Source organism: Papilio xuthus, unplaced genomic scaffold (genome assembly GCF_000836235.2).
Source record: "Papilio xuthus unplaced genomic scaffold, Pxut_1.1 DF827461.1, whole genome shotgun sequence".
Classification (NCBI taxonomy): Eukaryota; Metazoa; Arthropoda; class Insecta; order Lepidoptera; family Papilionidae; genus Papilio; species Papilio xuthus.
In genome coordinates this window covers 520,268-543,465 of record NW_013531188.1, presented here as the reverse complement: position 1 = coordinate 543,465, position 23,198 = coordinate 520,268, and the positions used below count along the sequence as shown (strand labels likewise).

The window sequence follows — 23,198 nt, the reverse complement described above, 5'->3', positions numbered from 1 at the left end:
GGGGGGGGGGGAAGGCACTGCGCTGCGCGACAATGACCTTGGGCGACCTAGATATTTAAATTGACTAATCATACTATCTTAATAATATTTAGAATTCGAATGTTTGTATGTATGAATGGATGGATACGCTTTTTATTGTTTTTTTAAATTCCGCACTAACGAAGTCGCGGGCGACGGTTAGTTATTACTTAAATGTTAAAAATTATAGGAAAATAATCTTTATAACCGCACCAGCATAGAAACGCGTTGTGCTGAAGGAAAAGCGCACGCGTCTATAGTAACCCGAGGTCTGCCTCCGAGCAATGCTTTGATCTTATCCACAACCTCCTCGTCGGAGTATTCTTTCTTTATAAGGAGCGTGTAATCTGCAGCCAGTTGTTTTGCTATATCCAATCTAGATTGTACTACATCTGGAAATTAAATTAATCATTATTTCCGATTAGAGATATCGATACTTTTGTATATAGTTACTAACGTTATCTATGGCATACACATATATTGCTTGTGGTGTGATAGAGATAGCGATTTACGAAAGTATCATCACATCTCTTTCCAACAGTCAACGTGCATAATTTGTGATCGTCTTTTATACCAAGTTACCTGAAGATAGTTCGTGCATTGTGTGACAGAGATAGCGCATTACAAAAGTAGCACATATTATTTTTTGAATATTCCATGGTACATTTATGTTCGCTTGGTACACCACGTTACCTGTCATCAGTATCTTGGCGGCGCCCATAGCTTTAGCGGTGATAGCGCAGAGCACGCCTATAGGCCCCGCGCCTAAGATCACCATGTTAGTGCCCAGTTTGATGCCGGCGCGGTTGCAGGCGTGAATCGCGATGGCTAGGGGCTGGACAGCAGCGCCTTCTTCCATTGATAGGTTATCTGGTAACCTATTATATAAGAAAGACGTGCGAGGTTATGTTGCCTCTTCTATAATAACACTTTCCAAGCATTACCACCCCCTCTAATTAACCGTCTAAAAACTGAAATGAATTTGTATTTATGCTATGCTTTACTATAGAGTAATGATATTAGGACATCATATCATATCAGTATTACTTGTGGCAGAAGTCTGCGACGTGCTTGTAGTACTGCGATAGGTTGCCAGGCGCGGCGGGCGTGGAGCAATACGCGGGTTCGTCGCACAAGTTGTAGCGGCCCGAAACGCAGAATTCGCAGCTTTTGCACGGCGCCGTCGGCTCGATAGCCACGCGGTCACCCACCTTCAGATGCTTCACTTTAGCACCAACCTAAAAAAGAAATATTTAACAAATTGCGAAGGTTTGTGTGAATCTACATGTGTAATAATTACAAACCTTAGTTACAATACCGGCGCCTTCGTGGCCGATCACCATAGGCTCGGTGGGCACCTCCAGCCCGCACTTCCCCGTGGTGTACATCTTCACGTCAGTGCCGCAGATCCCCACGCACGATATCTTGATCTGCACCTCTGCAACATCATTATCTCCTAGTACTTCCTACGTCCTGTCAGACAGTGTGCACTACCGTTAATCAGCTTATTCCCAATTTCCTTGTTATGCAAATTGTTTCACAATTTAATTATTAATTAACCCTTTATTATTTTCATAAAAAATTGTTTTTATGAAAATAATAAAATACTTTTCCATTTATGGTTTGATCTCTTGAAAACAGCTACGAAGTTTATAAAGTAAATTTTTACCATTATCATTGATTTCTGGAACCGGCAAATTTTCCTGAAATAAATAAACTCATTAAAAAATACTCCATCTATATTAATGTATATATGCAAGTGCGTTGTGATTTATGTAATTTAAATAAGCAGTGACCCGCGAGACCATTGAGGTACGTTTTACGCACTTATTTATAAACATTTCAAAATATACAAATAATAGTATAGTACCAAACATTTCTTGACTTTAAAGTAAACATTATACACTACTTACAATTCTTAAATCTTTGGGTCCGTATAATACAGCGGCGTAGTTGGTCATTTTCATATAATTTAGAAACTCTTGTGTACTTATCTTGAATCTGTAGTTAAATGAGATGTTTAGTGTATTGTTATGGGTTAAATAATAAAATGAAACGAGATAATGTTCAGAATAAATTCAAATCATTGTTTATTATACGTCAATCAACTGCGGAATTTTAATGTAACACTAACTAAGAGTACCTGACTTCGGTTGGCTTGAATTTAAGCAATTCATACACAATAACATTCCAAAAATGTTTAATTACCATGATCCGAAGATATTATTTGATATTTAAAAGAAACATGCCTTAAATGCTTAATTGCAGTGTGTTTATCTTAATTGAGGGATACACTCGAGCGCAAAAAATGTGACAAACTTAAGTTTGAATGTTGTATTCGACTATAAAGATAATTTATATCTTCGTTTTTAAATAACGTAAATAAATTTTATCTTTCCCAAAATACGGAATTACACCATTTTTCAACTGTTTCGAATAGCTTTATTAGGTAACTCAATAACTTCGATAAAAGGACATTCTCACCTATCCTTACTAATACGTGACAAGAAAAAACGCTTGGAGACGAAATTTTAACCTATTTCAAAAAAGTTAAATGTATATGTCACTTCGTAGCTCCGCTCCTAGTTGTTCGATTTTCAAAATATAGTTTATTTATGAATACATAAAGTCTTAAATCTATGATATAAAATAAAATTAAAAAAAAAAACCGAATAATTAACTAAAATATGTTAATAAAAGGAGTCCCTTTAGGCAAGGTCCCGAAGATACTGGCAGCAATTTTCAAAATTATTTTTTTTCTGTAGCAACATATGAAAATTGCTCTATTTTCCTGAAACATAATGTATTAAGATGAAAGCGTTTTTCTTGCATTAGTGTTTATTATATTGACATACGAGAATTACGTTTTATGTATTTTATTTAATGGACGTGGGTGTGTATTTATTTAAGTTCCATTGTGACGGTTTAGAGCGTAAACAACTGATGAGATTTTGACGGGAGAAGTCGATAATTCAGTAATTTTTTACGATATTTAATGTCGTGCATACCACTTGAGTCGTTTTATTTGCTCTCGTGTGTATACTTATGTCGAAATACATATTTACACCTGGATTATCTTAATTAGGTAAAAATATTATCCAGTTTTTAATTAAATTATTCAAACTTTCGTGAGACATTATATTAAACTGATATATAAACACGGCTAAACACTCACGTATATACGTCCGGTGGCGGCACCGACTAGTTTTTAATTGCAAGTGGAATACGAACGCTAATTATAATTAAAACATTTTATGATTAATTAAGAGAAGATAAATTTAGTAATTTGTCGTCAGGTCATATATGTCCCATCTCAAGGTTTCGGAGCTTACCCCAAGTTGGGGTTGACTACATAGTCAGCCACGCTCGCCCTGTGCGGGTTGGTTAACCTGGCAAATCTCTGAATTTCTTCACTGATATGTAAAGGCTCCATGACGACCTTTACAGTAAGAAATTTATTAAATCTTACTATTACTAATATTATAAATGCGAATGTTTAGATGAATAGATGGATGTTTCTTGGAATGTTTCTCCAGAAAAGCTAAACAGATCTAGATAAAATTTGACTTAGTTATAGAACATAGTCTGGAAGAACACATAGACTACTTATTTAATTTTTTTTAATTCGTCGTGGATGGAGTCGCTGGCGACGAATAGTTTACCAATTAACATCGAAAAATACATTGAAGAACGCTGTTTGAACCCTGTCCTGTATGTAGTCCGGTCCCATAATAACTGCGCCATCGGTGCTCCTGCAATGCTGTAATTACTTTACTGTGTATATTTTAATGATAACTGAATTAAACAATAGTAACTTTGTCATGTTTTTGACCAGATAACATAAGTCAAGTTGGTAGGTAAAATATGCGATTATTTTTAATTATAATAGACAAACAGAGGAAATAAAACAAATTGTTGTGTAAAGGAACGTTTAATTGTGCAAAAATAATATATTTCATATTGTATAAATATTTTTTAACAATTCGTCATAAAAAAAAGTCTGTGAAAATTTGTATTCCTAATGACTAGAAACTGTTGCATTTATTTATAAAATATAAATCACATTTTTTGTTTTTTCTGTATAAATAATAAATACTTGTTAGTATTTCGTCAATATAAATTGATTTTGAATAGAAATAGTTTCATGTCTTAGGTAAATTTAAAGAAAATATAAAAAAACCACTTTATATTTCTTTAATTTTCTGTATTGAATATTATTTTTACTTATTGTAAAAACAATGAAAAATCGTTGCTCTTTGTTCTTTTTTTGTCTTAGGAATATGGCAACACTTTCACAGACATTAAAAAAAGAAGATAAATTCGATGATTCAATAACTTAATTTAAATAATATAATTTAAATATCCTACCAATAAACTGTTTGATATAAATTGTACATTTTATATTTCCATTCACCATTATTTTTGCAATAGTTTTTAAACGGCAAAGGCTTAATATTACTAAAACAATTAGTCAATTAATTAAAGAAAATTCGGTAATTTTCTAGTCAATATGATTTTGTACTTTTCTCTAAAATGTGTTAGACGCTAAAGATAAATAGAAATTTATCTTATTATCATTAAAAAAAATGATTTTACAATTTGGAAATGTCAATTGTTTTATATGTCAGAATGTCTGCAAGATTTCAAAATGGCCGCCATGTCACGTGTCATGCAGCTAAAAGTAATAGCGTTATTATAAAGCGCTATTTAACGATAGTTATTTGTTATGACTGCGGGTTGTTGGCGTCGCGGGGCTGAACGTGGATCATGACCTTGATGCCCAGACCCTTGCGGGCCACCTCGTACGCCTCCAGGGTCTCTTCCAAGCTGTAGTGATGTGAGACTAGTGGTTTCACGTTGATTTGTCCGCTAGCCACCATGGAAAGTGCTATGGGGTATCTGCAATATGGAATATTATTATTATTATTTGAATAAAACATTAAACGATAACTGAAGTACTGAGAAATGTAAAACGTGTTCAGAGAAAGGTCTAACACTATTTTTGATGGTGTGTTTCAAAAATGTTATAGGAATAATAATTGACCAGCGTCGGTGGCTCAGGGGTTAAGCACTTGACCTGCATATCCAGGGTACGAATCCCGCCATGTACCAATATGTTTTCCGATTTACATATGTACATTTATCCGACGTTCTTACGGTGAAGGAAAACATCACACAAATTCAAAGATATGTGTGAAGTCAACCCGCAGTGGGCCAACGTGGTTGATGACCTCATCACTCCTAGGATAGGCTGCGATCTCCTCAGTGGGGACGTATAGTGAGCTGATGATGAATGCAGGAAGTATACAAAGAGATATTTATCACGTACTCGTTGACGTATCGGAAGATGCCGCGGATGTCGACCTCTCTGGCCACGGAGCCGGCGAGCGGCACTGTCAGCTCGGGGCTGCCCATGCCCACCAGCACCGCCACGCCGCCTGACTTCGTCGCCTGACACACACAGGTCGTGGGTGTTACAAGTTAAAAATATACTGTCCTTCGATTGACCTTGATGTTAAATATAAGACGTTGTAGCACATTGTATGGTAAGTATGACTGACCAGCAGTGCGAGGCGCACGGTGGCCTGCGCGCCGCTCGCGTCTATGGACACCTCGGGGCTGTCTCCCAGCAGACGCCGCACCTCCTGCACCAGCTGATCCTCGCTCGCCTCCTTCGTCACCAGGATCGTGTGGTCAGCACCCAGCTGCTTCGCGAAGTCCAGACGCGACTGCAGGATGTCTGGATAGACGAGTAACATTGGATTTATGAAATAAATATGGGGGTCAAAACTTTAATTTCTTATAGCTCAACTTTGATCAGTCGTGTTGTAAATGTCGTGCTTCCTTTAAATTGCAACCGCAAAAGGTAAACCATTCCCAATAATATTAATTCTGTATCTCTGTCGTATCTGTGAGTAAAAATCAGTTCGGTAGCAATAACCTTGAGGTCGTGGGTCCCGAGTGCAACTAACCAGTGATAAGAATCTTGCTGGCGCCCATAGCGCGCGCGGCCAACATGGTGACCAGTCCGATGGGTCCGGCGCCCAGCACCAGCACGCTCTGCCCCGCCTGCACGCCGCCGCGCCGACACGCGTGAATACCCACTGACAGTGGTTCCAGTAGCGCACCCTCTTCCATTGTTACGTGCGGTGGCAATCTGTTCACAAATAGAATAAAAATCTTATTTATTTTAATTGGTCCTCTTGAACGTCGTTTATAACCCGACAGAGGTGAAGATTCCATTGACTCTGTCGAGTAAATTTTTTGGTTTATTACTTAACAAACACAATAGGATCAGATCAGAATAAGGTCAAATGTTTATTTGTTGTTGCAAAGACAATTTGTGTATTGGGTAATGATAATTTTAAACGATTGTAACACATCTCACTTGTAACAGAAGTCAGCGGCGTGCTTGTAGTATCTGGCGAGGTTGCCATGTATGGGCGGAGTGGCGCAGAAGCGCATGTCGGGGCAGAGATGGTAGCGGCCCGTCTTACAGAACTCGCAGTAGCGGCACGGCACACCCGGCTCGATCGCCACACGGTCACCTACCGCTAGGTTCTTCACTTTAGAACCAATCTGGAAGAATATTAGCACATGGAAACGTTTCTATTTCATACTTGTATAACACATATTCCCATCTGTCAAGTTCGTAATCTTTTGAGATGTTTGTATATTTAAGAGTGATCAATCAAATTCCTTCAGTTCAAAAAACTTCAGTTCATATACTCGTTGACCGACGGATCAATGACATGTACGTGTGATATTGTATGGACTAGGATAACCATATTTATTCAACCTTAACAGTATATTGTACATGGATCAAATTATACGTTTTTCAAATTTCAGACTAAAGTTTACTATCTTTTATTGTTCCAAAAGTCAAAAATTGTATTGTTTGTAGTCAGACTGGTCCGATAAAAAAATAGCTAATGGTGACAGTAGTCTCTAATAAGTCTTTTTACGGCACGTGAGGGATCGACGACACGTGAACGTATAAAAATAGTCTGTGTGTTATTATATTGTGTGGTGAAGAACTTATACAGCGAGGAACATGATATAAGGGCTCGAACACATCGTGTGACAGACAATATTCCAATTCCATGACGGCTAATGGTTAGCTTCCAGCACATTTCGATGACGAGAGTTCCAGAAGAGCCCACCTTTACGTCAAAGCATCTCTTACGAATTAGCAAGCTGTCTTAAAGTTTGGATAACACCTTATTTTAGCATTTGAAGTACGTAGCGTTAGCTATTACTATTAGCACAAACAAACTACAATGAGTCGCGTTATTCGTGGTGCGGCTGAATGTCTCGAAATATTCAAATCAGCCAAATACAAACCTGACATGTATTCTAGTTTACTAAAAACCGGTGTGTCATTAGACCTATTCGTACGAGACACACCTCCAAATTTTTACTATCTAAACCGGCTTTATAATGACATAACTATTAGCATCTTAAGTTCAAGGCAATTGTCTTATAAAAATGTCAGTTCTAATACAATTTTTTATTAACAAATCTAAACTCGTTTTCGTGTTTATTGTAATGTACAACATTGTTCCAATAATATTTCACATCTGTGGTAAATTAAAGATCTGCTAGGATATTTCAACCTAACATTCCAATTTTGACAATATAATTTATCTTCTCGACACATTCTTTATTAAACCTTTTAACAGCCAATACAAAACTCACGACAACCGACTTCACGGACCACTTTTTACTCGCAAGTACAAAGTTTTAACTTATTTCTTCCGTCCGCTCATTTTAAGCAAAGTCATTTTACAATAATATTTATTCATAGCGACACCAGTATACAAAACAGTACCTACTGTCGTACAATAAAGTTATATGCGCGAATGACATTGAATATATTGCGCTCTATTAGTCCTGATGAAGAACGACATTTTATAAAGTATTTACTATTGAGTAAAGGGTAAATCACCCTTAACTTAGTGTAGGCTCCGAGCCCCTCGGTGGGGACGTTTAGTGAGCTGATGATGAAAGGGTATCTCTAAATGGTCTCGGGCTTGTTAATCTATCTTAGATACACCCTGTACATTAGTAGTTTTAGACATTATCAGTTAGAATACTTTGGTGCAAATGGCGCGCTTTCGTTACAAAGTCAAGTGTCAGAATGATTAGTGAGGGGACATAAGCGTTGATATTTCAGTAAGGCTTGTGTTGCGCCAGTACACCGGCACATTGTCGGATTTTCTTCCTAACAGTAGTAAGAACTGTAATATAGCATTGCTCTTAATAAAATTAAATTAAGTGATTTAACTCCATTAGCCACATGACGAGATTAATATATTCGTTAAGTCTTTGTCTATCCCGTAAGGCATAAGTGTCTCAAAACTAACGCGTTTAGTTTTAGTATTACACAAACCTTTGCGACAACTCCGGAAGCTTCATGTCCCATGATCATGGGTTCGTGCATGACGAACGCCCCGCATGCTCCAGTCTGCCAGTAGTGCACGTCCGAGCCGCAGATTCCCACGCAGTCCATGCGAAGTAGTACCTCTGAAAATTATATATCTAATCTTACTAATATTATAAATGCAAATGTTAAGATGGTATGGATGGATGTTTGTTAGAAGGTATCTCCAGAACCGCTGCGTGGATCTCGATGAAATTTGGCATAGATGATCTTAGTCCGGAAGAACAAATAGGCTGCTAAGTGAATTTTTTATTCCGCAAAGACGGAGTCGCGGGCAAACTTTAGCGTGAAATTGAAACAAAAGAAAAACAATACACCAGTGAGTTCTTATTTTAGTTGACAGAAAACTTATCGTTTTCGATGATTATTTAAATAAAGATGCTGGTTATTGACTAATAATACGAGTATATATTTTAAGTTATTTTTTTTTAATCAATCGATCGTTTTGTTAAATTGTGTGGCTGAAAAGTTATTTTTTTTTATTCATTTAACAATACAATTTTGAATACAAATAAACATATGTTTAACGCTAAATAAACCTCATTGGTTTGGTATAAGCGTATGAAGCGTAGCGTAATTGTATGATTCTGTTGGTTAAAATATTTAAGATCCTTACCATCGTCGTCGATTTCTGGTATCGGAGTTTGTTCCTGGAAAAAAAACAAAAATGATATTAAATTGCAGCTGCCGAACTAATACGAAATTATGTCATCGCTTTGAAAGAAATATTTATAATAATATTTTTTTTTCAAAACTTTTTTTTTGTTGGACTTTATCAATGGGATCATACCTCATAAGCTTTCTAATTAATAATATCTACATTATTTGTACTTATTCTAATTTTCAATTTTTTTTAGCTTATATTTTACCCAATTCAAACACCATTCTGGCCTTCAATAGGTTTAATACCAAGCATTTTGTCGCATATCACTTTTATGTTTGAAAATTAAAAAAAAAAATTATGTCAGTACTTTAACAATGTATAATAAATACGTATACATGAATATTTTCCATATTTTATCAAACTATACGTGAGCCAAGAGGTCGTTTTATTACCATTAGATAAGATTTAACTTATCTAATTAGTTTTATTTGCTAAGAAATATAACTGCAATATGATTACCATATAAATACATAAACCTCTAAATACATATCAAAATAAAGTTTTATAGGGTTCCGTACCTCATAGGAAAAAACGGAACCTATATAGGATCACTTTATTGTCCGTCCGTCTGTCTGTCAAGACTTTTTTTCTCAAAAGCGCGTGAAAGTATCAAGCTGGAATTCATTTTATTATGCAGATGCATAAAATATTAGGATTAGCTACCGATCTATCTGTAAAAAATGTTTTTAACTACCTCTTATTACAAATACAATTAAATTGGTAACATAATTAATTTGTAAATGTGTTTTTGTAATGGAGAATAACAAATTAATTAATTTTCATTTAACCTTCATTCCGGCGTTGACAACTTGTACTAACCGCGACATTTAACTGCCGTGATACTTGTAAATTTACGTAATTATTATATCTACTTTTTCAAAGTGAACGTGACGAATGTCAATATTCCGAATACAATTTTGACGACAGTGGAAACCCGCCCTTAGATTTATGTCCGGTTTACATTTTGCGAGTTTTATACCAGCGCTGATTTTGAACGATATTGTACGGTTGTGGAGATACTGGTATAATGTACGCCTGGTATTATTATTTGTTGGACAGTTTTATTCCCACGAAATATATAAATTACGGAATAATTAAATTCGCCGCTCGTATAAATTGAATGATAAGTTTTTAAGGCGAAAATCGATTAAAAATAAACTACCTTCTACTACAAAAAATATGGAATAACTCCAAAGATATTTAAAATCATATAATACAATTCGGAGATATAAACTCTGATAAACAGGAAAAAGGATAAAAACGCCTAAACTTTATATCAAGTAGGCCATGTACACGTAAATAATACGTAAGTAAGGGAGGCAACAAAAGATTTTTTTACTATTTAAAAAATAATATTGTTGTTATTAATAACCACTACTGTTAATAATTAAATATTTATCTTTAAATCAATAGACTAACATTTATTAATTCATTGTAAATATGCTCGAGATTAATGGATTAACTGGGATTAACGTTAAAAATAATATTTACTAAACATGCTACTACGTTTTATATAACGGTTATAGCTTACAGTTGATATTATTTAAAATAAAATAAATAATAATTATGGAATAATGAAACAAATACAAAAACATACCAATCTTAAATCTTTAGTCTTGTATAAGACGGCGGTGAGGTTATCTTGTGACATTTTGGCGCGTGCGCGGACTCGGACTGCCAATTCACTACTGAATGACCTTTTTGCTACTGAGTGGCGAATGGAGTTGAATATATGCTTGAATACCGACACCAATTTATATTGATAAAGTAATACGTAGGTTGATTATCAATGAGAGGAGGCACGGCAACGCACGTAATCGTATAATTTTACAAATATTCAGCCGGGCCCCCTCACTACACCAGCGTTTATTTTTGGTCGATGCCAACTATACGTAGTTTTCGACGCTTTGTTCGAATTATTAATATTTCCTACGGTCTTTATGACGGTCTTTTGGTATCTAATAAAACAACTAATTACATTACACATGAAACAAAGAAAGGTAGGCTAAGATTATGGATTTAAATTTTGCGTGATCCTGCACTTATACGGACCTGAAGCCTGTTCTTATTATAAATTAAAATCTAGGTTTTCTGATGATATACCAGTCTCTATATATTGCAACTCTGTGTAAAAATAAAAAATGGTAAGAAAACATTATTAAATATATTTGTGCTATCAGATAGAAGCAAATAGGTCCAAGCATGTTTATTGTATCTTGTTACTGTGAGATTCCACTGCCGAAACACCCGTATATACATATATAAAAAATATATATTCGTCTCTGTTGTTTTCAACAACGACACAATATGATTTTGTATGTTTTGGCGTAGATTGACAATATTGAATGCACCACGATTAGTGTCGTAAACCTGTTTATCCCTAATTTTTATAATATAATTAAATGGCATAAATATTTTAATTAAATTAGATTTAAAAATTATTGTAGAGCACAAAAAAGCCATTCTGCCCCTTCACTAATTAAAATGTCAATTATATTTGGACTCAATTATTTTTGATACAATTAATTAATATACTTTTTAACATTTATCTGTTCCACATTTTTTAATTGAATATTTAATTGTGAAGTTAACAATATTTCAGTAATTTTTTATTGCGTCATATATGCATATCACCGTGTTCATATCCATGGGCTTAGGCGAACCTTTGCATTTCCCTCGTATAAAAAGTATTTATGTCAAACGTCCTGTGTTTTTAGTTTGTCGTGGACCTTTAGTATTAAGCTTCTACATGACTTCAAGAAGGTTAAGGTCCTCCTCCTTCCACAATCATAACCCTAGAGTCTCCGTTGTGTTGCTATACTAAAATAATCAGGCAAGATGTTTGCTAGCTTGACCGCGGCCGCGGTGACCTCGACTTTGCACTTGTCGCGCGAAGATTAAATAACATTACATAAGTCACGCTTATCAACATATTATTTAGATAAACGCATGCCGCCGTCTCCTCAAAATTATAATAATTTGTTTATGCTACTTGATTACCAATGTTCAATAACAAGCAGTAGGTAGTCGAAATCCCGCCTTTTTGTAGCATTTTATGACAGCTAATCGGAGACATACGCATATCAAAAATATGTCATCCCTGTCTCGGTGTTTGGAAAACGGATATTTTAAAGAATGCAGTTATAAAATTGTTTAACAATATTAACCAAGTTTTGTAAACATTTGTTTTCTAAAAAAATGTTTGTAGCATAACTTTTAATATATAATGTTAGAGAAGCCGTTGTCTATTTGAAACGGTTTATTTATGTCTCTTTTTCCATCACTGTGATGGCCAAGGCAATAAGTATTTATATCTAGTTACGGGCTTTTTCCACGTTCTAAATCTAAATGCAATTCATATGTACTGACAATAAACAACGTAACTGATCGCCAACCTTCGTTAGTCGGAATGACCCCTCAAGAAGAAAGAAGAAGAAGACAGTAAACAGAGTTCTTTAGAGAAAACAAATAAATTATTTATTGCTCTTTGATAAAATTAAGAACACGTGTTTGCATCTTACTTCATACTAATATTATAAATGTGAATGTTTGAAGGTATCTCCGGAATGGCTTAACGGATCACGATGAAATGGCTTGGTAGAACATTGTCTGGAAGAACACATTACTTATTAAGTTTTTTAAATTCCGCACGGACGGACTCGCGAGCGACAGCTTGTATTACAATGAAGCAAACAAGCATTAACTTAGGTACTCTGTTATTTAAAAAGAAAAATTAACATCTGTGTTTGTAAAGTGCCATACCGATTACTAAAAGGTTATTTGTTGTAAATTTATTTTAAAATATTCAAATACAATTTTCTTCGTCGCGAAAAAACTTAATCTTATCTTAATTTAATGCAGTAATAGGCGTTTTGTATAAGTTTAATACAGATCAAATGATAGTACGATAGCACAGATAACATTTTTTTAATGTCATTTTACTGGTGATAGTTGTAACAAGGAGGCCAAATAGGTGGCCACTAGCTATAGCAGTGCAGATCTTTTTTGCTCGAATTTTAGTTTAATTTCCTTCCATCATGTATTATATTTTTTTAATAAAGTATTTTAAAAATTCGCGCTATGACGCAGAGGAGTGTGTAGATATTATTTATTTTTTTTTATTTTGATCTGTTCGCCATTGTTTTTGAGTCTTCATTTTATTTATATTCAAATATCTTGCTATCTATTTCACCATAAGAAATTTCCAAATACGCAGTTAAACAGATTTATCTATTACAATAGATATATTTGATAATGTTTATCTTAACTTAGAGATATGTAATTTATTTTTTCCATTGATAATGATTGTGGCGAGTGCGGCAATGCGAGGCGTTGTTACTATAGCACGTCTCAGACTCAGGTTCTCCAAACGCTGTATTTGTCATCTTATACCAATTCCTGCCGAGAGACTCAAGCACTGAACTATAAAATATAATATAAACAGACTGGCTATATGATGTCACATTTTGTGCCTATTTGATTTTTGCCATTTTGGAGCTGATGGTAGCGTTTTATAGCGGCGGTGTGTAATCAAAGTAATAATTTAGATAGAATTAAATCTCACGTAACATTAACAGGCAAGTTTATGATATGCAATTCAAAAAACACATTGATTCATAGCGCGGATCGAAACAGGACATGTAGATAATAAAACTAGTGCTTAACCACTGCGCCACAGATGAAATTAAAGTCTATAACTTTTAGTCCAATTTGGCGTAAAAATAAATAACCTATCAATGTTTAAGGTAAGGGATTCTTCTGGTTTCTTTATATTTATCAAACTGTGGCATGTTTGTGGAGACATATTCTTTGTTAGAGATAAGTAAAGTAAAACTAGAATAAATATTTATAATTATTTAAAGAGGCTGTCATAATTAGTGACTTATCTCTTAAATGCACACATTTCGTTAGTAAACACGCTAATGGGAATGAAGCTTGACAATTTAACAAGCAAAAGTTTTTAAACGAAAAAGTTCCACTATTCGGCAAATGCTTTTGCTGAAGTTATGAATTTTAATAACATTTTAATTTCGCAATATTTTTTAACCTTGTAAGTATAAACTCTTTGTTTTTAAAAGTAACTCATTGTTTATAAAATCATTCAATACAGGTCAGATATCTAAATATTTACTGAATGGAAAAAACAATTTTACACTGACCGAGGTAAATATTGTTTAAAAATAATAGATAAAGCTAATTAAATGCAAATGGCGGGAAAATAAACAAAATGTCATAACATAGATAATATAATTTTTTTTTTAATTTAACGAAAAAATAAAAGACAATTGACATTAGTATATATTTTATATCTTCAAAATAAAAATTATTCTGCCCATCCCCATAACCCGTGACTTTCTCTGATTGTGTCCCTGTTGTCTCTTCTTTGCCTCGTGACAGCGCTCGCTTCTCCCTTAGCGATAGCTTTCTTCCTCTCCATCTTCTTCTGTCTATCTTCTAGATTCTTCTTTACCTGCTGTTTGACTACATCTGGTGCTATAGTGCTGGCTGAAGTGTAACTTCTCATAGACCTGACATCGGATAGAGCTTTCTCTATCATAGCTAATCTGTATTTTTGTGAATTTGTATCAATTTTGGATGATTTATCGTCTTGTAAAGATTCACTTGGAACTAATGTTGGTACTTCTTCATCGTTCTGTTCGTTTTCTAAAGATATAGAGATTGTTTTTGATGTTATTTCTTCTATGGTAGGTTTTCTTTCGTCGTTCATAATTGATTTTTCAACCTGGAAAAAATTCATATAAATAATATTTAAAAAAAATAACTATGTAAAGTATTTCATATAGAAACTTCTTGGATTAGAGTAGTATTGTTATTCTCATAGATATCCTAAAATAAAAACTGTTAAATTTTGTACTTTTATAACAATAAAGGTCATTGACATTTACATTTTTATTTTAAACGTAAAGTTTGATGAAAAATATCGTTACCTCGTTCCTAAGAGCGTTCACCTCATCTTCTTCGTAATTCGGTTTTGTATTGCCTTCATCAGTTTCCTCATCACCACACTGACTGTCTTCATCATCACTGACTTGGAGACCGATACCCATTTCCTGGAATATTAAAATAAGTTTATGAGTCTTCTTCATTTGAAATCGGATGTATAAATTCATTTTGTCTTTTATTACTTTAATTTTTAAGATTACGCTGATCGTGGTACACTATATTACCCAGACTATGTTCTACATCTATACCAAATTTCATTGAGATCTGTTGTGCTGTTTTGATGATGATGATAATTTGCCTTAAATACTTTTGATATTAAAAAAATATTAAAAAAAAAATAGAATACAGCAAAATAAACAAAAAGGCTTAAGCAACTATTCTGGGTCTATACATAGGAGCCATCAATATAACATCATACCTGTAACAACTCATCATCAACCCCTCTGGTCCGTTTGTACCCGGAGCAGGCAATCTCTGTGTCCATTTCATCATCCCGCTCCAAGTCTTCAAACCTGGGATACATGTCCGTCTCATACCCGAAGCGCTTCTTGAAGAATTCACGCACGCATTTCACATCTCGATCAAAATATCTAAAAGATAAATTCATTCTATCTTAAGTATGTATGTATTCTTATTACAAACTATCGGCCAGTGATTTGTCAGCCAAGAATTAAAAATATCTTCGCCTACTACTTTTAGTAGAAATCTCCATTAATCCATAAAATTTAAAACACTTATATAACAAAACACTTACTGTAGGTTTCTGAGTCCAATTTAAAACATATTGTTATCTCTATTTTGTCAAAGATAATGACAGGGATGACAATATGTTTTATACAGATATTTTGGTCTCGGGAACCTATGTGTTAGTTACTTACAATTCAGCATTAGGATGGTTGGTGGACACCATTTGTGGGAAGTCAATGATAATAGGCTTTCCCTCCTCATCCAGCATGATGTTAAACTCATTGAAGTCTCCGTGTATGACACCACAGTTGCCCAGCCGCACAATCAGGTCCATCAGCTCGTCATACAAGCTGCCAGGGTCTGGTACTGATGTTACATGTGTCCTGCAATTACAAAGTATTAATATATCAAAGTATATTTTATTATTAAGGAATTTAACTAGTCTTGAATAAGATTTTATTTATTTCATAGTATTTGTTATAAAAATTAAAAACACTTGGACAGTTATTCTTTTGAAAACATAAGGATACTAGAATGAACTTAAAATTTAATTTTTATTGACACTACCTTATAAAGTCTTTGCCTTGATTTGAAATATAGAATAGTGAATATACTTACAAAGGTCCACCTTGCACCAGATCCATAACAACACAGTGCCTGTTGAAGTCAATAGGTCGTGGGACTGGGAACCCTCTCTCATGCAAAGCCTTCATGTACGCAAACTCCTTGGTTGCAGATATCCTGGAGAGGTAGAGCCATGATGCTCGGTTTCTATGAGCATGGTAATCTCTCTTGTCCTTGATGTTACGGAAGCAAGTGCGGCCTAACCTGGAGGTGTTGAACAACTTCTTTGTAAAATGTACAGATGGAATAGTTTATTTTGAATGTCTGCAAGTTAATAGTGTGTACAACATTATGAATACGAAAATATGTCATTATTGTTTGCTAAACAATTTTCCTATATATTATTTTCAGACCTCTTCAATAATATAGCATAAATTAATATACCTGTGCAACTTTAAGCAAAGTGGATTCCTGTCTTCATCAGCAACTGTGTAAATATTAGATTCCTTGCCCACACCGATCTGGTTACCGAATGAAGCTATCACTTTCCTGTTTGTTAATGCCTTAAGTGCCAAATAATCATAACCTGCATTTGTTAAACGGTAACCATCATCTGAAATTATAATATTATTCGTTTTCAAAAGGATTTTATTTATCTTTAAGACTTTTTAAGAATATAATACTTTGACAGTACTTACAATGTTTTCCACGTTCATACGTCAACAATCTATGTTTACACAATTCTTTCATCAACTTGTGAACACCACCGTGACGTAAATTAGCTATAGACGCTACCAGTGACCCGGGTACTAATTCATGGTTTTTCATCCCCATTTCCACCTTCAAACACAAAGATCAATAGTACAAGACTCGGAAGGTTATATTTAAATCTGTAAAGTAGCGCAACAGAAATCTTACCGCAGTCAAAACTCGGAAATCCTCACTTGTTAGATAGCGTAATATAGCAACATCTAGTTTACCCATTTTGGTTCACTTTTTATTAATTTACCCAAAGAAAGCAATAAAATATTTGAGGAAATTAACAATCAACACGCGTGTTATGTCAGTCAATGTCAATTTGACACTGACACATGCAGCAACGTGCGAAAATAATAACTTTCCAAAGTAATTTTAAAAGCGTGTTTTTTATTATTAAATAAATAATTAGTTTTCTTTAATATTAGCAAATTTATTGTTAATTTGCTAATATTTTTTGTACCATTCTAACTAAGCCCTAGACTTGTTCTAGGACATGGTTTACGATAATAGTGGAATGGCGGGATTCGAACTCCCTGACCTCATGATCGGAAAACCGTACCCGTAACCATTAGGCTATTGACTTAGTAAAATCGATCTTTTGTGTGACGATTTTTAAGTGTCAATTCCACAGAATCCTATTTGAGAATGTTTGATGTAGGCACAAAAGTAAAATCCAAATTAAAATTAAAAAGACAATATAATAATCATTATTTATTGTAGAAAATGTATAAAATTATAAACATTATATAGAAGAAGTACAGCACTAGACATTTAAAATTATGCAAACATTCTTCTTAAAACTATAAGATTAACAAACTTTAAAAATTAACAATTTTGTAGATATTTTTGTGTTATATAAATGCTATTTCTCAGACTTAAACATAAAAAGTAGAAAATTTGTCTTTAAGGCACGGCGAGCACATTCGAAAAAATATGAGTATTGGCTATTTGTAGCACCTATGTTAAAAAAAAAAATTGAAACTGTCCGGCAGATCGAAAAAAGGTACCAAATAACAAAATAATAACATTCTTAAAAATTAATAGCAGCATAATACATCCTTAAAACTTATCCTTACTTAGACTCATAGAAAAACATAATAAGAGAAAGGGAGAGGGAGAAAGAAAAGAGAGATGGCAACATAATTCGACAGTATAAGGACTAAATGAAAACCTGTCAAACCTCGAACTCCATACATGGTGTTCTAAAAGACTATGGCACATAATATATAACCTTATTTCAAAAATATGCGATATTAGTTACTGGTAGCATTTTGTTTTTAAAAAAGGAAAAAAATAATATAAAAAAGTCAATACTACAAGTCATACTTATATTGTTAGATTAATATTTTTATCAATAAACCCTAAATCTTTTTATTACGTGGCTTTTTCAATATCATTTAACATACTGTATATATTCTTATCTTTTATGCTAATTTTTACCTTAAAATCTAGACAAGTAAATAAATTGTACGATATTTTGAATATAACTATAAAATAATGTAAAAAAGCTACGTACGAAAAGCTTCTAGCACATGGAATAAAAATCCAAATTAATATAAAATATTAACTTAAACCTTATAATCTCATAAGCAAAAATAGTAATAAAAAAAATTCGAATAGTATAAGCAAAAGTAGTATGTATATATAAATTGTATATCGTAAATATATAAAGGAGATTCATGGCCTTCATTTACCTATTTAAAATAATTGTGATTAATACATTTATGTTAAAATCTATATATATGTACAAAATTATCGTGTCACAATGTTAGTTACCATACTCCAAAGCGGCTTGACTGATTTTTATATTTTATATGCATATTCAGTAGGTCTAAGAATCGGCTGCTATCTTTTAATCCTGCGCGGACGTAGTCGCGGGTGACAACTAGTAAGTAATAAATTTATAAAAAATATATGTATATTTATTTTAAGTCTTTTAAAAGTTATTTAGTAGTAAACCGTCGTTATTGTACTTACTTTTCTTATTGTATAATAGAATTATTTAAAAAAAGTTTTTCAACACATTCCATGGTACTTCATTTTTTTTACTACACAGTGACTTGTCCACATAAATCAGTGGCATTGAATGTGTTAAGTATTGAATATTAATTATTTGTTTTGTTCCATTTTGTCCATGTATTCAGGATTGTATGGTGGGTAGGGCATCACTGTTGGCTCTTTTGGGACTAAAGGTGACTTTTCTGAAATTAAAAAATATATTTTAAAAAAATGAGTTAAAATCGTACTGGCAATATTAAAAAAAATGTTTATTTAATTAATTTGTATACATACGATCGTCATCTGGTGTTGCCGGTTCTGGTGCAGTGGCTGTTGCATACGGGTTGCTTGGAGGCTGAAAATAAAAATTCAATATTATTATATGTATTAAAATATAAAAAAAACTATTAATCATAAAAAATAATCCAGCAAATAAAAGATAAAGTAAATACTAAAAAAAATTGTAAATAAAAATAAATTGTTAGTTCTTGTTTTAAAATATACTTACGGTTAAAGGATATGGCACATTTATTCCGGGAGGTAGAGACGGTACAGGAACATTTGGTACAAATCCAAATGTACCAGTCTTCAGCATTGGGCTGTTTGCTCTATCCGGATATGGTGATACTCTGGGAGACGGTTGTGGATAACTGCCCGGATTCAGTGTGGTTTGAGTTGGAGAAACAACTGGATAGGGTGGGTTTTGAGCAGTCGGATAAGGTTGGTTTATACCAGGGTATGGTTGGTTTGATTGTGGTGTGTTACTTGGGTATGGAACTGGATTGGGTGATGGGTATGGTGGGTTTGGACTGGTATATGGTGAATTTTGATTGGGATAAGGTGTGTTTTGATTTGGATAGGCGTTTGTAAATGGTCGGACAGTAGGTGGTGGTTGGTTCATGATTGGCATGACTTGTGGCATCTGGTCCTGTAGAGGGTTGGGGATGTTGTCCTGGTACCCCATGAGGGGCACAGTGCCGATTCTAATCGACCTCCTGTCTTCACTTTTACTGTGACAACCGCCCGGGATCACCGTTACCTATGTATCAAGGATATATAAATTAAAAAAAACAACAATTCAATTATAATTAATATACTGGAATAAAAATATATGGAACCTTTTTAGTAACATTACCAAGATTTTGTACAGTTCTTAGGATTTTTCATTAAAAAATAAAATAAACATCTGATCATAAAACAGCATTATTTGGTCATGTTTTAAGTGATATATATCAAACATAAGATTAAACTGAAATGTATATAAGCAAAATAAACAGGCAGACAAGAAAATAATAAAACCATGTAAAACTATCCCTCTCATTATCTTTGAAGAAAACAGAGATAGCATTAGTGGCATATAGTACTCAATTAATTTTAATAAAAAAATGTATCCATAAAACATACCATAAAATCATATTCAATATCAATAAATCTGCAAGGTCCCATGTTGTAGACATCTATAGCAGGCACCTCCATATCAACCATCCAGCTGCGTGTGCTCTCTCCGGGAACTGGGCCTTTCTTCATTTCCAACACCATGGATTCCTCGTGCTTTGTACCCGGAATATTCACTGCATGGTATGTGACTCTCTATAAATCAAATCAAAATGTTACAGATTTAAATAAATGCGGAGATGGAATTTATAAAAGCTGATTATGGAATATATTTTTAAAAAAAATTCACAGAAATTCTTATAAGATTTTCACATTGCATATTCCGTTCAATAATTCTCACTGATATTATTTTTTTACTTAGTAACAGTTAAGACTCACTAAGTAATCATTAAGTAATGGTTAACAATAGTTGAAAAATAAAAAACTTATGTTTTGCAATTTCCAAAAAGGTATTTCTCTTGAGGTACTGATATAATTTAAACACTAAAATAGAAAAAACAGTATGAATCAAACATATAACTAGTAACACTACTAAGTGATGCCAAAAAAAACTGGTATTAACCGGTTAATACTAGTGTACATCTAAACTGGTTTATGATTAAAAAGTTCACCTTTTGTATGGCCAGTAGTATCCTTTCTATTTCTACTCCACCCTGATTGGAGCAACTCAACTCAATAGGTATGGTCTGTCCGGGACAGTAGCCAGATGCTGGTAACTTGACCACCGTAGCACTTGATCCACTGCTCATGCAGCAACAGCAATATGTATCCTCTATATCAAACTGCATGGGCTCCTGTAAGTTATTAGTATACACAGCTTTACTTCCACTGCAGACAGATGGATTAATAAACTAGCTGTAGCCTGTGACTCTGTCCGTGCAGAGTTAAAAATCACTTCTACATCTATGCCAAATTTCAGAGAGATCCATGCAGCTGTTCTTGATACTAACAAATATCCATCCATTTGCATTTATTATATTAAGTAAGATACAATTGAACCTGCGTAACCCAGAAACTTCTATATGAGTGTTGGGTTAGACAGAAACCTTTTTTCTTATTTTTAACAAATACATGAAATGGAAAGAGCTGTTGTTTGATAATATAAAAAATTAGTCATACTGATAGTAAATAGTGTATAACATGTTATGTTTACATTGATAACAAAAACAGATGTTGAAACTCTATTTATAAATATAACTCTTTATTACTATGGATTTGACTGTTGTGATACTTGCATTAATACATATTGTAGTCTCTGTCCATTAAAAGCTAATGAAAGGGAATTAAACTCTTTTTTTATTGTTTGCTGACTCTACCACTGTTAAAATTTATTAATATTATTGTCACTATAATTTAGTTCTAGGGTTACTTTGTTCTTAGATTGCATTATAAATATATATTTACTAACCTTACAGTATGGATCAAAATTCAGATCCAATGGTGCAATCACCCTTATTTGCCTTTTCTTCTCTTGATCCAATTTGAATGCTCGATCAACTACTATTTTGATCTCATAGCGCACATGACCATATTCACCCTCAAAGGATGATGGGCAGTTAGCAGGGATGGGGCAGTCAAATGGAAGCTCATGTTTACCAGGCTGCAAGTGATATTCACCTGGAAGAACAAGCATTAACTATTTTTATGAAGTTGCACTTATCTCACTTTCTTGCACATTATAAGCTAAATAATCAAAGTTTACTAAAAAAACAATGTATTCCAGTATCTGGTTGTACACTTACCACTTTCTCCTCCAAGTAGAAACATTTTCCTGCTAAAATATTCTTCATAAGAATCATGATTGTCTGTCCGAGTATGCCGACGATTGTTAATCTCTTCCGTGTGAGATGTGGTCCAGTGAACTTTGCAATATCCCTTCATTTTAACATATATACCTGAAATTTTATTAATTAAGAAAACGTAATATTTAATAACTTCTTTTCAATAACATTTTGTAATAAATTTATAAGTTACAGTGTGGCTAATATGAACTTTAAAAATTATTTAAAAAAAGACTACTAAAAAAAAACTTTTTTTTAATTCATTCCATTACATAGTTTGTTTTAAGTCATTTCTATTTTCATGTTTGAAACGAAAAACATTTTTAAAATTAAAAAAAAGAATTACCCCTAAACGTTTTGACCTTGTCTTGCTCGAACACCAATTTGCCAAAAATAGTTTGTCCCGCAAAATAAGTTTCATTTTCACTATTTAAAATTATACTTCCTTCATCAAATCCCATAGCAAGTTATTTTACAGTTGTTAACTTAAAAGTACGACCACAGTGTGATTGGAAATTATCGGTAATTTAAACTGAAAAGTAATAAATACAACAGTGCCTATCCTTCCTGTTTTTCCTCGTTGTTATATTTATTATCTACATATGTTTTTATATACTCTTATACTCTGTATATATATAAGTTTCAAAGAGCATATAGGTATAGGGTTGCCAAGTTCATACTATAAATGTCAAACAATATGAATCAAAACGGGAAACAACACAAAAACATATTTTTATTAAGATTGGTTGTTGCGAAAAAAATAAGTTTTCTTTTGAAGTTTTCCTTTGAACCCTAAAAGGTGACAGGGACAAGTTTCTTTTAAGTTATCCAAACAACGTTTTATTTTTAGGATTGGCATGTTGGCATTTGGTATGTAAAACTTGCTAAATTTACTCTATGTCATTCGCTTACAATTCGCTTCTTC

The 23,198-nt window shown here is 33.5% G+C and overlaps 4 protein-coding genes across 4 annotated transcripts in view; all 4 read right to left on the bottom strand.

The window, feature by feature from the left end:
- The window catches only part of LOC106119551 (sorbitol dehydrogenase), a 3,254-nt gene extending 1,192 nt beyond the window's left edge, over positions 1–2,062 (bottom strand). The window contains exons 1-6 of the mRNA XM_013314597.1: positions 1,932–2,062; positions 1,688–1,721; positions 1,323–1,456; positions 1,066–1,256; positions 712–896; positions 232–410 (exon numbers count right to left, since the gene is read on the bottom strand). Of these exons, the coding sequence (XP_013170051.1) occupies positions 232–410; positions 712–896; positions 1,066–1,256; positions 1,323–1,456; positions 1,688–1,721; positions 1,932–1,985 (777 nt within the window). The 5' untranslated portion in view covers positions 1,986–2,062. The remainder of the gene's footprint in view (positions 1–231; positions 411–711; positions 897–1,065; positions 1,257–1,322; positions 1,457–1,687; positions 1,722–1,931) is intronic.
- Positions 2,063–4,248: 2,186 nt separating this feature from the next.
- Positions 4,249–10,844, bottom strand: LOC106119490 (sorbitol dehydrogenase). The gene is made up of 8 exons (XM_013314522.1): positions 10,723–10,844; positions 9,078–9,111; positions 8,411–8,544; positions 6,407–6,597; positions 5,991–6,175; positions 5,580–5,758; positions 5,348–5,469; positions 4,249–4,917 (listed from the first exon to the last, which is right to left on the bottom strand). Exons 1-8 carry the CDS (start codon positions 10,774–10,776, stop codon positions 4,743–4,745), a joined length of 1,074 nt encoding a protein of 357 aa, XP_013169976.1. The 5' UTR covers positions 10,777–10,844; the 3' UTR covers positions 4,249–4,742.
- A 3,561-nt stretch (positions 10,845–14,405) lies between these two features.
- Positions 14,406–17,412, bottom strand: RIOK2 (RIO kinase 2). Its single transcript, XM_013314233.1, has 8 exons — positions 17,259–17,412; positions 17,039–17,180; positions 16,785–16,953; positions 16,395–16,604; positions 15,968–16,159; positions 15,508–15,679; positions 15,074–15,196; positions 14,406–14,868 (listed from the first exon to the last, which is right to left on the bottom strand). The coding sequence occupies exons 1-8, from the start codon at positions 17,322–17,324 to the stop codon at positions 14,449–14,451; spliced, it is 1,494 nt and encodes a 497-aa protein (XP_013169687.1). The 5' UTR covers positions 17,325–17,412; the 3' UTR covers positions 14,406–14,448.
- Positions 17,413–18,883: 1,471 nt separating this feature from the next.
- On the bottom strand, positions 18,884–22,882 carry LOC106119316 (arrestin domain-containing protein 3). Its single transcript, XM_013314234.1, has 8 exons — positions 22,620–22,882; positions 22,235–22,387; positions 21,901–22,109; positions 21,104–21,286; positions 20,502–20,687; positions 19,606–20,136; positions 19,392–19,452; positions 18,884–19,300 (listed from the first exon to the last, which is right to left on the bottom strand). The coding sequence occupies exons 1-8, from the start codon at positions 22,732–22,734 to the stop codon at positions 19,209–19,211; spliced, it is 1,530 nt and encodes a 509-aa protein (XP_013169688.1). The 5' UTR covers positions 22,735–22,882; the 3' UTR covers positions 18,884–19,208.
- Between the last annotated feature and the right edge of the window lie 316 nt (positions 22,883–23,198).

Excerpts from the sequence above, each read along its gene's own strand:
- RIOK2 (XM_013314233.1), bottom strand. The coding sequence starts at position 17,324 with ATGGGTAAACTAGATGTTGCTATATTACGCTATCTAACAAGTGAGGAT. Across the intron at positions 16,954-17,038 it reads GTATGAACGTGGAAAACATT|ATGATGGTTACCGTTTAACA; the intron begins GTAAGTACTGTC and ends TTATAATTTCAG. Across the intron at positions 15,680-15,967 it reads AACCATCCTAATGCTGAATT|ATATTTTGATCGAGATGTGA; the intron begins GTAAGTAACTAA and ends TTTATCTTTTAG.
- LOC106119490 (XM_013314522.1), bottom strand. The coding sequence starts at position 10,776 with ATGTCACAAGATAACCTCACCGCCGTCTTATACAAGACTAAAGATTTA. Across the intron at positions 9,112-10,722 it reads AGACTAAAGATTTAAGATTG|GAACAAACTCCGATACCAGA; the intron begins GTATGTTTTTGT and ends TTTTTTTTCCAG. Across the intron at positions 5,470-5,579 it reads CCGTGCGCCTCGCACTGCTG|GCGACGAAGTCAGGCGGCGT; the intron begins GTCAGTCATACT and ends TGTGTGTGTCAG.
- LOC106119316 (XM_013314234.1), bottom strand. The coding sequence starts at position 22,734 with ATGGGATTTGATGAAGGAAGTATAATTTTAAATAGTGAAAATGAAACT. Across the intron at positions 19,453-19,605 it reads ATGTGCCATATCCTTTAACC|CCTCCAAGCAACCCGTATGC; the intron begins GTAAGTATATTT and ends TTTTATTTTCAG. Across the intron at positions 19,301-19,391 it reads GGCAACACCAGATGACGATC|AAAAGTCACCTTTAGTCCCA; the intron begins GTATGTATACAA and ends TTTTAATTTCAG.